This window comes from Glycine max, chromosome 8 (genome assembly GCF_000004515.6).
Source record: "Glycine max cultivar Williams 82 chromosome 8, Glycine_max_v4.0, whole genome shotgun sequence".
In the NCBI taxonomy this organism is placed as follows: Eukaryota; Viridiplantae; Streptophyta; class Magnoliopsida; order Fabales; family Fabaceae; genus Glycine; species Glycine max.
This window is the reverse complement of record NC_038244.2, coordinates 13,463,348-13,477,394: the sequence shown is the minus strand read 5'-3', so window position 1 is coordinate 13,477,394 and position 14,047 is coordinate 13,463,348. Positions and strand designations below refer to the sequence as shown.

General features: G+C 28.8%; 3 protein-coding genes across 3 annotated transcripts; 1 reads left to right on the top strand and 2 right to left on the bottom strand.

Annotated features, from left to right (window-relative positions):
- Positions 1 to 7,047: 7,047 nt before the first annotated feature.
- Positions 7,048 to 7,720, bottom strand: LOC121175305 (uncharacterized). The gene has a single exon (XM_041018251.1). The coding sequence runs from the start codon at positions 7,674 to 7,676 to the stop codon at positions 7,122 to 7,124; it is 555 nt and encodes a 184-aa protein (XP_040874185.1). The 5' UTR covers positions 7,677 to 7,720; the 3' UTR covers positions 7,048 to 7,121.
- A 2,403-nt stretch (positions 7,721 to 10,123) lies between these two features.
- Positions 10,124 to 10,679, bottom strand: LOC100801232 (cysteine proteinase inhibitor-like protein). Its single transcript, NM_001254448.2, has one exon. The coding sequence runs from the start codon at positions 10,622 to 10,624 to the stop codon at positions 10,247 to 10,249; it is 378 nt and encodes a 125-aa protein (NP_001241377.1). The 5' UTR covers positions 10,625 to 10,679; the 3' UTR covers positions 10,124 to 10,246.
- A 713-nt stretch (positions 10,680 to 11,392) lies between these two features.
- LOC100806569 (U-box domain-containing protein 8-like) lies at positions 11,393 to 12,138 on the top strand. The gene is made up of 2 exons (XM_003532884.4): positions 11,393 to 11,413; positions 11,587 to 12,138. Exons 1-2 carry the CDS (start codon positions 11,393 to 11,395, stop codon positions 12,136 to 12,138), a joined length of 573 nt encoding a protein of 190 aa, XP_003532932.2.
- The last annotated feature ends 1,909 nt before the right edge of the window (positions 12,139 to 14,047 follow it).

Genomic DNA, 14,047 nt, shown 5'->3' with positions numbered 1-14,047 from the left:
TTAGTTCAGGTTATAATTTCAAATAATATGAACCAAAAGATAAAAAATAGACATGATTCTAGATATGTATGACTGAATTGTATAATTAAAGTTAGTTCCTTTCAATTCTTACTAGATAAGAAAACATTTACTTGCTTAAAAGAATTCTTACTAGATGTTATGACAGATTATTATCCCAAGATTGAGTATAGGTATATTTTAACAATAATATTTTTTATGACAGTAGGTACAATTAGTATGTTATTAATGCTTAAAATTCTTATTTCATAAATTTAAACTGTCATTTTAATTTTTTTACGTCTTTTTTTATATTATGTTTTTAGATATGTATGACATTATTTCACATATATATGAATTAATAAATTATTAAATTATTTTAATTTGAGATAACATTATTCATTTTAGCATTTGCAAGGTACCCACGTTTCCCTTTTAACTTTAAACTTTAAGTATACAATCTTCTTGCCTTTGATTTTTATGATGGACAAAAATTTTAACTCAAAGATTTTTTTTAAAACATTTTCTTATTCATAAGATTTAAAAAAAAAATAGATTTATGAAGAACTGATTTAATTATAGATTTTGCACAAATATGCACACACATGCACAAAAACATACAATCACATGCACACCCCACATCTTTAATAATATTTTATTTTGTTTAAAATGTTCTGTTTTAAAACAACTAAAAGTTTGAATGAATCTGTTTAAGCAAAACTCACATAGCAACATGTAGCTATATATTATATCATTGCATGTTAGTTATTGATTTACAAAATCACTCAAAATCTGTTCATCCATTCATATCATAAACCTCTTGTTAAATGACTATTACCCATGTTATAATTTCACTTTCCATAATTTTCCCGCCCTCTCCAATTAAAAAGTCTTCAAAAAATACTGATGAATCACCCATTTTTTAGATGTTCTAGAAAAGGATGCAACAAAATAGACATGTCTATCCAAGCATTTTTGAGAAAAAGGAGCGCTTCAATATTTTTTCCAAGAACTTGAAACTAATAGTGAATATAAGCAAATGTGCAAATCGAAGTTACGATTATGACTTAATATGTTTGTTGAGAAGAGGAGTTGACATGCCTACCATATATATACAATCAACATGGCTTCACCCATGTTAAACAAGAGTCAAGTTCGAACTCCTATGAATTGGAGAGAGCAACAAGTTGTGACCAAGGCTAAGTAAGAAGACACAAGTGGTAATCTTTTTCTAACTTTTTTTAACAAAAACCACTATTAAATATCACAGGTTAAAAATCTTTAAATGTTTATATAATGTATTATATATTATTGATGTTATATCTATCTTAAAAATTCAATTTTTATAGATAGAAATTATACTAATAAAAAATTAAAACATTTGATAATTTTTGTTTCTAGTGATAATTATTCTCTTAAAAATCAAAATAAAGAATTCCATACTCAATGCCATAAATACAAATATAATTTTGTGGAAAGTTATATTTGATAGTATGTAGGACAACAACAAGAAACAATATCATTCTTAGTATACATCATTGTAGTCACATTCATTCAAATCTCAAACCCTTATTATCAAACACTAATATATTTTTATTAATTTGTTTATAGCATGTAGTTGGACTTTCTTAGTTGTGGTGACTATAGAAGGCTTTATCAAAATTAAAACTTATATTTTGATCTCCTTGTACCAGAAACAATTAATGTATTGCAACCAAGGGTTTCATCAACATTACATGGATATTCTTTCAATTACATAATAAAAGCACAAAGTCTAATTCACTTGGTTGAGCCAAGTGTATAAGTTATTATAAATCTGTAATACCTATCTTTGATACCTATTGATAAAAATATATATAATAAAAACATTGGGTCTTCTAGTGACCTTGATTACCCTTATACCAATTAAGGGTTGGAAATTAAAGTGCCAAACTAATTTCCCACATGGAGTCCAAATAAATGGTTAGATGTGTTTCTTCCTGACGAAGAGGAATACTATAGGTTGTAGACATGAAAATTATCCGGATTGCCCTCATTATTACAAAGAAATTTAAATTTTAAAAGGAATAAATATTCAATGGACCTTGTGGGGCAACATTAAGTCATGCGCTTACTATTGCGGAACAAACAAACGAAGATGATACTTAAAAATGGTCGATTAAAATTCGAGGTGGGTAGGGGGGAACTGGGATAAGAGTGGCTATATGAGGTTGTTAAGAGATATTTCCTCCAGATTTAAATACAAGGAACAATAATTTGTTTGAACTAAATATAAGCCGTTGTTAATTAACTTTTATCTTATTTAATGATATTATTCCTATTATATTTAGGTATGGAGGAAGTAGTAGTTGATGCACAATGATTAACAACTTTTTTTAGTCTTGTGACTATCTATAATTTCAACACTAGGAAATACATTTTTTGGTAGTATGTACAAATATTTTATTAACGCTTAACGTTGTTATCCGATAAGTTTAAACCAAAATTTTAACATTTTTATTCTTATTTTTTATATATTATAATTTTATAATATATATTACATTAATTTGCATATATATGAATTATTAAATCATTTTAACTTTGAGACAACGTTACTCATTTTAGCATTAGGTATTGTAAGTCTTTCTTTTGATCATAAAAGTTTGTCTTTAATTTCTATGATGAATGAAATTTTTAACTCATGATTTTTTTTAAATATTTTTAACTAACAAGAAAAAAAATTAAATATTTTTTCAATATTAGATTTACGAAAAAATTATTAACTATAAATTCTGCACACACATACGCAAACACACAATCATGCATGCACATATTTAATAATAATTTTAATTAGTTTTAAAGGATTCAATAATAATTAAAATTTGCTCAAAGTTTGAATATGAGTCAAATTAAGAAAAATCACTAAATATTGATTGATTTTAAAAACAAATATGGTGGAATGGGAAATTGTGGTGTGTATGGCTACATGAGGTTTTGAAGGTCTTTTTGCTATTTCTATAAAGGCTTCTTATCCCAAAACTAAGTAGTTGATGTAGATTATTAACAACTTTTTTTTTGTAGTGGTGCGACTATGTACATTTTAAACACAGAAATAATTTTTTTTTTTATAGAAGACACAAATATGTTATTAACATGTAAAGTTCTTATTGATAAGTTTAAACCACTATTTTAATTTTTTTCATTCATAATTTTTATATATTACATTAATTTGCATATATATATATATATATGAATTATAAATTAGTAAACTATTTTAATTTCAAGACAAGGTTTTTCATTTTAGCATTAGGTATTGTATGCTTCTCTTTTAATTATAAAAGTACGGCTTTAATTTCTATAAAGGATAAAAATTTTAACTCATAAGATTTTCTAAAACTATTTTTAATTGACAAGAAAAAAATTAAATATTTTTTCAATATTAGATTTATGAAAAAATTATTTAATTATAAATTTCACATACGACTACTAAAAAAATCAAATTCAACGACGCAAGTTCAACAACAGTCCTTCAAAAGTCGTCGTTATTTTCAAAACGGTGGTATTTTTGTAAATATAATAAATATTTTAAAGGCGATTTTTATGAAAATTGTCTTTGTATAGTTAAAATAGTAAAACAATGAAGATTTTGGCATTTGACCATCATAGATATGAAATATTCATAGAGGGTCGTTTTGAAAAATTGCCTTTGCATGAAAATGAGTTTTTATATTTCAGGTCTTGCTCAGTTCACTCCTTATTTTAATGCTCTAGTACTAAAGGTTTTGAGAGAGTACATAAGAAGAGGAAACCTTTGCCTTCTCTCTATATGTTCTGCACCACGTGCAGCAACTCCTGTACCATGGTGCAAAGCATAGATAGAGAAGACAAATGTATTTGGATACTCTTTCATGAACTGTAAGAGCGAACCTTTAGCTCTCAAAACCGCTCTCATGTTTCACGGAGTGTCCGCCAATGAACTGGGATTCACTGTCCACGGAGAAGGGTTTGTCCAACATGGCCTTCTAGAACAACGTCTCTGTCTCCAGCGGGCCCAGACCCGAGCCAGAGCTTGGGCCCTTCTTGGAATGGCGTTTGAGGTATGTCTTCTCGAAGGACTTGGTCTTGGACTCGAACTCATCGAAGGTGTAGCGATTGCCGCTCTGCCAGACGGGACGCTGGACGGGCCTGGGCCTGCGGGGGCAGAAGCCGATCTGCCGCTGGTGCGTGCTGAATGTAGAGCCGACTTCCGCGAGTGAGCGGTTGAGGTTGGTGATAATAAGGTGGGAAAGGAGTGATGATTTTGCATATTCCGTACTTTGAATGTTGTTTTCGACCGACGTAAAAAAGGTTTTTTTTCAGTAATGTACACAACACATGCACACTTCAATTATTGTTGTCTCCAACTATATATAATTAAAAATTTATAATAAATGTTTTAAATAATATAATTGTTATAATAAAAACTATGATATAAAAAATATCCAAAAATATTAACAAAAATAAAATAAACCTATTGTTAAAAGGAGAAAAAAGAGAAACAGAAAAGGACTAATGAAAATCTACTTTATTTAAAAAGGGTGAAAAGAAAATCTAATAAATACTTCAAGAGTAAAAAAGACAATAAAATATAAGAAGTTAAAAATTATCATTTTAAGAAATATTATTGGTGACTGAAAGAAATTTGTTTACCGAACATAACTAACAAGTTTTTTAGTTAATAAAAAAAAAGTTAAAAACTAACTAAAAATATTTGTCAAACATAGGCTAAAAATTGAAAAAAAAAACATATAATACTAGATGGAATTACATATTTGTACAAAAATACACAAAAGTAACCATTTTCCTTAAATTAGAAAAAAAATTATAAGACTAAATTCCAATGTTCTTTGAATTACATATTTGTAATACTCATCATTTAAAAGTTATTCTAGGTTTGAATTACATCTTTGAATTAAAATTTGTAATAATTTTTCTTGTTCTCATAAAATAGTTATAAAGTTTCTTATTAACTTTATCATTTGTATATGTTCTACCATAAATGCATTTTAGTTGTTTTCATTTCCATCTTCATGATGGATGTATAATTTAAAAATTAGGTAAGAAATAAGAAAATATTGAAAAAATAACTAATGTTATCTTTAACTTTAAAAACTATCTCCTCCATAATTTTTTTTTCAAAAAATAGATAAATAGACTTTCCCTAAAAATCCAACACTTGACTAAGAAAGTACTAGTTTTATTAAATGAATTAAAGCGTCAATATTAAAGTTTAATTTCATATTATCAACTCTTCTAAATGGACCTATGTTAATTATTTCTTATTGCCTATGATATAAATGTTAGCATTTAATATTAAAATTTTATTTAATTTTGTTGAAACTGTTTGTATTCTTTATTTAACTTGTGATAAAATTATATTTTCTTAACATTGTCAATAAATGAAATATTAATCATTTAATTTTGCTAATTTATTCACTAAGATATCAATGCTCAAGATTGATTTTTATTAAAAAAATCTTTATAAGAGTACATAGTAGTTCAGAGTATTGAGGAATGTATGTGAGTTACTATAAATATTTGGGTACTTGATTTTGATTGTTATAGATAAAAATAAAACAAATAATGTTTATTTAAAAAAATTGATGTTGATAAGTATTTTGAGGCAAATTAAAAAATTAAGAGACCTATAGTATGAGGTTGAGGAGTATTTGCGAGAAATATATAACTTTCTATAAAAATTAAGAATAAAATCTCAAAAATAGGTAATCATGGGAAGAAATTACCTTTTCTAGTTTTCTTATTCAACTATATATTTTTAATACTCATCTCTTATAAAAGAAGAAAATAACTTAATTTTAAAAATGTTTAGAGAAAAAAGTGATAAAGGTGGTAAAGTAGTATATGTTTTCTTGGTATTATAAAGTGTAAATAATTTTAAAGACAACATTTTTGCTAAATAGAAAATTATGTCATGACGAACTATACCTTAAAGAAGAATTATCAACATTATGCTTGGTTTGAGTATAATTGATTCAAATCTATTAATAATTTAATGTTTCAGATTTAAAATAAAAAAATGTAATTGGGATTAGAGACCGCTCTAGAGGTAGCTAAAGCCAATTTTTTGACAAAAATTATCATCAACAAAGCTATTAAATATTTCATATCCACAACATGATAACAAAAAATGAATATTTACTTCTGATTTTTTTCTTTAATATAAAATAGTTCTGAATTTTTTGGTGTAGTTTAATTTTATAAAAGTAACTATTGAATATTTAATTATGTAATAAAATCAACTATTGAATATCTTCATAACGCAAAAAAATGAATAGTTAAATGATGTAATTTTATAAGACTAGTCAAATAAATAATATGAACAGTTTCAATAAAATTAAATATCATTTAAACAATAAATACAAAAAAAAAATATTTCAAAGGCATTAATAGATACATGTGAAATATGCTTTAAATGAAGACGATGATGGACTTGAAGACCTTTGTTTTTTTTCTTTTGATGTTGACCTCACATTCGGTGTGATGGTTAAGTTTTTTTTTTTCTTCTTCAGATGATCATGATATTAATATGAATTACTTAATTAAAAAATATAAATTATTATTATGTCAATTTGGTAATAATTAATTTGTATTTGTACTTATTTGTGTGTGGTGTGTCTTCATGAGGTTTTTATAATTTTCTTTGCAGCTCATCTTGACAATTTGACTACTTTATTTCAAGCGCTTAACAAATTATTAAATCGGTTTGACCGTGAACCATGAACAAACTAACTAATAAAAAACACATTTTTCATAATAAAAATAAATCAAGCGCTTAATAAATTATTAGTTCGATTAGTTTCATTGCCAAAATAAGTTATATATAATTGATGTTTGATAATGTTAATTTACTGTTACTAAATTCTTAATCAAGTGATCAATTAATCAGTCAGTGAGGTTTTGGAGATTTAACATTTGATATTTTTTTGTCATCAATTTAGTGATAAACTAAATTAGCGGTCAAATAAATCTGCTCTTATTCCTCTGTTTTTTAAAGTGATATAGATCGTCTAATTATTTTAATTGATTATAGATATTGAGCAACTAGCAATACATAACTTTAAGAAATATTGTTTAGGCATTACCCCTTATTCATAAATCTTTTCCATTATTCTACAAGCAGCCTCAGAGAGCTCCTCGTATGTCTTCATACCATCAAAAACATGACTTGGCACTTCATCATGGTGAAGACTCGTCAAAATTGAGTGGCAAGCAAGATCAATACTTAGGGCTCTAGCCACAGCAGATTCAGCTTTGTCATATCTATGATTCCGCAAGGCATGCTTGGAGGAAAAAAACTCTTTCTTGGCAATGTGGTGGCCATAGTCTTTTGCACATTTTTTACAAATGGACTTTAGATGTCCATTTGATGTGGAAGCCAACTTTGTCATGTTGAGTGCCAAGGCATTTGCCTTGTCCTTGATGCAATTGATAACGATCATGGCTACTCCAACAGTACTATTAACATTCACAGCCTTTTTAGAAGATTGCACACACCTCATACAAGTTTCAGGTGTCTCAGAGTTGTGGCACAAAGTTTGAATCAATTTGTTGTCTGCTGCAATGAACAATGGTGGTGGCAAAATAAGAAGTAGAAGAAGAACAGCTACTCCGGGCATATTCATGAAGAAGGCCATATTCATTATTCTTGTACGTGGAGTTGTTGTCTGTATAAGCTTGTAGTGTGTTGTCATTTATACGATAAAATATTAGCATGCTTTTAGAATGAAATATATATTCTTAATACTGTACTTATCACTTAAAAGTTATACTAATTTTATTAAATGAATTAAAACGTCATTATTAAAGTTTAATGCTAGGCCATCAACTCTTTTGACTTTCTCTCTTTAAGAAGTAAAACGTCATTATTAAAAGTTATACTAATTTTATTAAATGAATTAAAACGTCATTGTTAAAGTTTAATGCTAGGCCATCAACTATTCTGACTTTCTCTCTTTAAGAACTCTTCTCAGTGGACCCACTGTAATTATTTCTTTTTGCCTTTAATATAAATGTTAGTACTGGTTATTCACACAAAAAAAATATAAATGCTAGTTAATTTTAAAAAGTAAGAAACAAATAAATAATCCAACGAAGACTATTAAAAATTTAGATGAATTAGTTAATTTTAATTAATAATGTCAAATTTTTAAATTTTATTTCAAAAATACATATAAAATTAAATGAATTAAGTAATGATAATATTTAATGACAACATGTAATTCCAACAATAATTTTTTTCCACCGGACTGGTGTGACTTGTACACACTAAATTATTCAATTATACACTTTTTTCTCTCCTTAGCCACTTTGACTTATGTCAATATGAGAAATATAGAAGGTACTCCCTCTATTCTAAAAGTTTAAGATTTTGTCCGCGTAAATTAAGGAAAATATGTATATCAAGACAATAAATTTTATTAGGAGAAATTTATTAAAATACCCTTAATTACTCTTTTTTTTTACTTTTAAATAAATATTATTAAGTTTTTCAAAATAAAAATATTTATTAAAAGACAAAATTAGAATAAATGTTTTAATATTTTATTTTAAAAAATTGAAACATGCATGATGCATCAGTCAATATGTAATTCGGAATGGAGAGAGTGTTCATGAACATCAAATAATACGTGCCTCTAAAATCCACTTTCTATTAAACGTTTCACTAATTAATATAATTTATTAAAAAAACAACTAAAAAAATTGTCTATGGTGCCCGTATTTTAGGCAAATATAGATGCATAAAAAATTTATTTTTTAATATCATAAATGATTTTTATAATATATATTAAATGAATGCATAATGTGCATTTAATGAATGCATGAATTGAAATAATCCTTAAATGATACCATTAAAATCTATTATTCTTTTTCCAAATAATAAGTGTGCATTTAATATATATTACTTATTTTCAATTAATGAATGTATGAAATCAAATATATATTAAATGATACCATTAAAACCTATGTTTTTTCTTCAAGCAATAAATGTGCATTTAAGAATCAATTTTTTAAGGCAAAAAAGCTACTTTCTGTAAAATCATAAATGTGCATTGAAAATAATTAATACGAAATTGTTTTTAGTGCCCTTATTTTAGGCGAAAAAGGTGCTTTAAATTTTTTTTGGATTAACAAAGTTTTTGGTTTTTAAACTTTTTCAAATTTCAAATCTTAGTCCTTAAACAAAAGTTCCATCGGTTGACATCCTTTAACTTTTTTCCTATGATGGTTTTAGTCCCTGTTGTCAATTCTACCATTAAATGATAATTTGATATCAATTTTATAATTATTATTTTATTACTCACGTATAAATAAAACATGCACGGACTACAATACATCTCATGTTATAATCCCTTTTAGTCGCGTATTATTTAATTATTGAAATAATCTTCCATATATTAAGTGTATTGGCTATTCATCTCTTGACGATATAAATATATTTTTTATTATTATTATGCAAGATACATGTAATTTATATATATATATATATATATATATATATATATATATATATATATAATATTAGAGATAATTAAATTTAAAAAATATACAATAAATATAATTACAAATGAAATTTTGAAAACCAAATATAATCAAAATAGATGGAATGCATTACACCTTGTTGCTTAACGAACATTAACATAGCCAGTCAATCGTCAATCATCCTTTTCAATTTGCTACACTTTTCCCCTTAGAAAAAAATTGCCTCGTCCCCCGCTCAAAACAGAAAATATAAAACACAAAACAAGACATATAAATTTCCTAGAAAATCAAAATAATATATGTGGAAACTTTTTTACTTTATAAAAACTCAAAATTATTTTTTTATCGGTGGACCTTAAGTTTGAACATTAGTTACTTATTCATTAGCCGATCCAGTGTGATAACAAAGAGCAGAAGACACAACTATCATCTTTTGCAAATTCAATAATGATAAAATAATAACACATTCTAATGATACTGATTAAAAAAACTGAAAATTACACACATGCTATTTGAAATTGCAAACTTTTTGCTTGAAAAAAATTGCTTCCCCAACACAAAATACGACATGAATTTTCCAAAAAATTGAAACATGCAAGGAAGATTATTGGTATAAAATAGGATTCACATCCCATTCTCATTAATTTACTTAGCATAAACTTTTATTGGTTTAAACAATACAAAGAGAGTAGCGTACGTTATGAGACAATAGATGTGTGTAACAACATCATTAAGAATTGGCAGGAACAAAGCCAGTGAGGTTTCTGAAATGGAGCGATTCGATTACTCGCACAGTTGCTCCGTAATTTTGAAATTCACCGTACTCATCATTGGCTCTGAAGATGAGGAAGTAGTCCATCCCTGCTACTATCCGAGTCTTATACTTTAACCCTTCTACTGTTCGAGTCTCACCCTCTATCATCTTCTCTAACTTCTTCTTTGTACCGAATCGCTTATCAAAAGTTGCAATGGCGTAATTTGCGATCTCTATCACTTTAGGGTCGTTGATGTTCTTGATAGGGCTCCAACGTCCGAGCAAAGGTTCTTTTCTAGCAACCACAGAAGTCATGAGAACAAGCACCAGAAGAAGACACTCTAGTTTTATCATGTTTCTCGTGACCAGAAATTGTATCTTTCTTTTTTTCTTATTCTAGTTGTAATGTGAGTTATGAATTATGCTTTAGGGTTTATAACTGATACTTGAGGGAAATATTATTTATGGGTCGATTCCTAGTAAATGGGCTTTGTGAAGAAAAATGAGTTTAAAATAGACCCCTAGTGTTGGATTATATGAAAAATGATAATAATATTCTACTGTTTTTAAAACACTTTATTTATTATTAATTAAAATTTATAAATTTAATTAATTTTATTTCTCATTTATTGAGTTTCTGATTAAATTTATAATTTTCAACAAATATCAACTAATGAATTCAAAAGATTATATATGTTAGTAAGATCATCAGAGAGTATGTTATTAGCACTCTTCAATAATATTTTTTTAAAATAATAATTTTTATATACTTTGAAAAAAAAAGAGATAAAGTAGTGATATGTTTAAATTAAATAACACCAACTACATAATAATTATTTTTAAAATTAAATTTCTAAAATATTATCATTAAATTGTAAAAAATAATTAATTTAGATTGATCTATTTTTGGTCTAGTCCAACAAGAACTGACCATGTGTTGGTCAAATCAGCCCAAAATATATAGTTTATTATTAAATATTTTTTAAGCTACGTGCATTTAGGGATGAAATCAGAAAAAGTTATTGAGAGTGGCAAATATTTAACATATAGTATTTTTCACTACTAAAAAATTGATATTTTTACGACGCGCATTCTACATCGGTTATAAGAAACCGCCTTAAAATGTCACGCGATGACAATTTTGTAATTAAGAAGAATTTATAACACACATTCTAAGATGGTTTTATGAAATCGCCTTAGAATTTACTAGGGGAAACCTAAACGACAGCGGATTTATATATAGAAACGTTGTTGTTTTTCTTCCATGCCAAACAGTCGCGTGTACTTTAATCTAAAATCTCTGGTCCTTTAACTAGAACCCTTACTCTCTCGAGCTTCCCTTAACTCTTGCTTTGGCCACTAGCTCACGCCCGCACAAGAGCATCACCTGCTTCTGCAACGAGCTCGATGCTGTCCTCGGATGCCGCTTCCTTGCCCTGCCGCGTGTATTCGTTGGTGGCATCTACGTTGGCGCCCTCGTCCCCGCCCTCCTAACCTGCCTCCAACACATCTCTGCTGCCAACCTCCGCCACCGCGCCCTCTCCCTCCTCCTCCACCTCTCCCTGGATGACGACACCAAGGTCAGCCTCGTCGCCGAGGGCCTCCTGTCCCCCGCCGCCCCCTCCGACTGTCACGCCCTCGCCGCCACCCTCCTCACCAGCCTCGTCGTCTTCCAAGTTAACAAGGCCACCATCGAAGCCTTCCCGGGCTCCATCCACGCCCTCGTGACACTCCTCTGTAACGGAAAGGGAAGGGAAAGAAAAGAAGCCGCCACGACGCTCTACGCCCTCTGCTCCTTCCCTCATAACCAGCATAAAGCGGTGGAGTGCGGCACCGTTCCCGTTCTGCTTCGGAGCGCCAATTCTTGACTTGAGAGGAGCGTTGAGGTTATTGGGGTTTTGTCAAAATCCAAAGAGGGGAGGGAGCAGATGGAATGGTTTCGCGGGTGTGTGTAGATTCTTACGTGCGTTTTCAGGAATGGAAGTTCCAGGGGAGTTCAGTATGCAGCTAGTGGATTTTTTTTTTCCTTTTGCTCACTACAATGGGCTTCTTTTTCCTTTTGCAAAGTATTTCAAGTTATTATTCGAGCTTCATTTTGGGTTAGTTACCCAGAAATGACAAGGTTGGCTCATGCATCACCTGTGATTCTTCCAACCTTAATATTTGATAATTTTCTAAGGTTAGTTTGTAATGTTCTATATCTGATAGTTTGTAAGGTTAGTTTATATGTGATGATACTGTTTCTATGAAGATAATTCTTTTTGGAAAAGTCTACTTTTTTATTAACTAAACTAAAAATAAAAACAAACATTTTACATTTATTTTATAAAAATTATATGACTTAAATTCCTATTACAATTAAGAATATTTGACCATATTTTTTTTTTTTTTGGAATCACCAGAATATTTATTTTACTCACACCAAACTTGTAAATTTTGTGTATTTAAATAGTTATTTTAATTTTATTGACTTGCTCTCTGTTGTTAACTTGTTTGCTCACTTTTTGATGTCTGATGTGATAAAGTATATATTTTGTGTAATGGGTCTGTTTTGGTCTCTATGGTTATCATGCATGTCTTGAATTCTGTTAATTCAGACTTCCTTTGAACGTTTGAACTTTGAAATCTCTGTTTTGTGTGATGGGTGTGTTTTGTTCTTCTTGGTGATGCTTTGAATTGTGAAAGCTAAAGAAGTGGTGTTGTTATTAGTCTTTGTTTGTTACCAGTTCTTAACTATGTTTCCACTACCACTAAATCTTTCCCCCAATGATATTGAATTTAGTAATGACTAGTTTGTAGAAATATTTTTTAATGAAATGATTATGCCACCAATTTTTATGTCATCATAATTCTTACTTTCAAAAAGCAAAAAAATAAAAAATAATTAATAATTCTACATCGGTTTAGGCCAAACCCGATGTAGAATGATGAACATTCTACATCGGTTATTAGGACAACTGATATTGAATGCTTTATTTTGGGTAAGAATCTACATCGGTTCAGGCCACACCCGATGTAAAATGATGAGCATTTTACATCGGTTATTAGGACAACCGATGTAGAAATCCTACATTCTAAGACGGGTTTAAAGATCAACCCGTCTTAGAATGGGTATACTTCTACATCGGTTGTCCTAATAACCGATGTAGAATGTCAGAATTCCACTACGGTCACTCAACCGTTGTAGTAGGACAACGAACTTTCAATATCGTCGGCTACAATGACGCGTCAAAACCGATGTAAAAAGGCTTCTTTAATCGATGTAGAATGTCCTATTTGTAGTAGTGTTTGTCTCTAAATATATGACTTTTATTTTTACCAAAATATCCTTAATCATTTTACAATAAATGATATGAATTAAAAAGATACATGCATCTTCTCTTATATAGAGAGAGAAAGGGACAAAGTTTAATGTGTCTATATTCGGTGTAAAATAATTTTACATCTCATTTAATCACAAATCACCATTTGAGTTATTATAAGACAATTATTTTAAAAGTTAAAAAATTTATCATAGATGATAGCTTTTGTTTGAGAAAAACCCTTAAATCCCTAAAACTTTTCCCAAATACACAAAACCTAAAAGTTCTCTCGCCTTCCCCAAACCACTCTTTGATTTCCTTTCCTTTATGGAGGTTGAAGTTATGGATCCTTCACTCTCAAGGTAGAGTGGCTTCTCTTCCCCTTTTATGCTTGGTAAGTTTTCTCCTTCATTTCCCCTTTTCTTCCTCTTTCATGGATTGACTTGGGGGAGATTTTTTTTGAATTCATAAACCT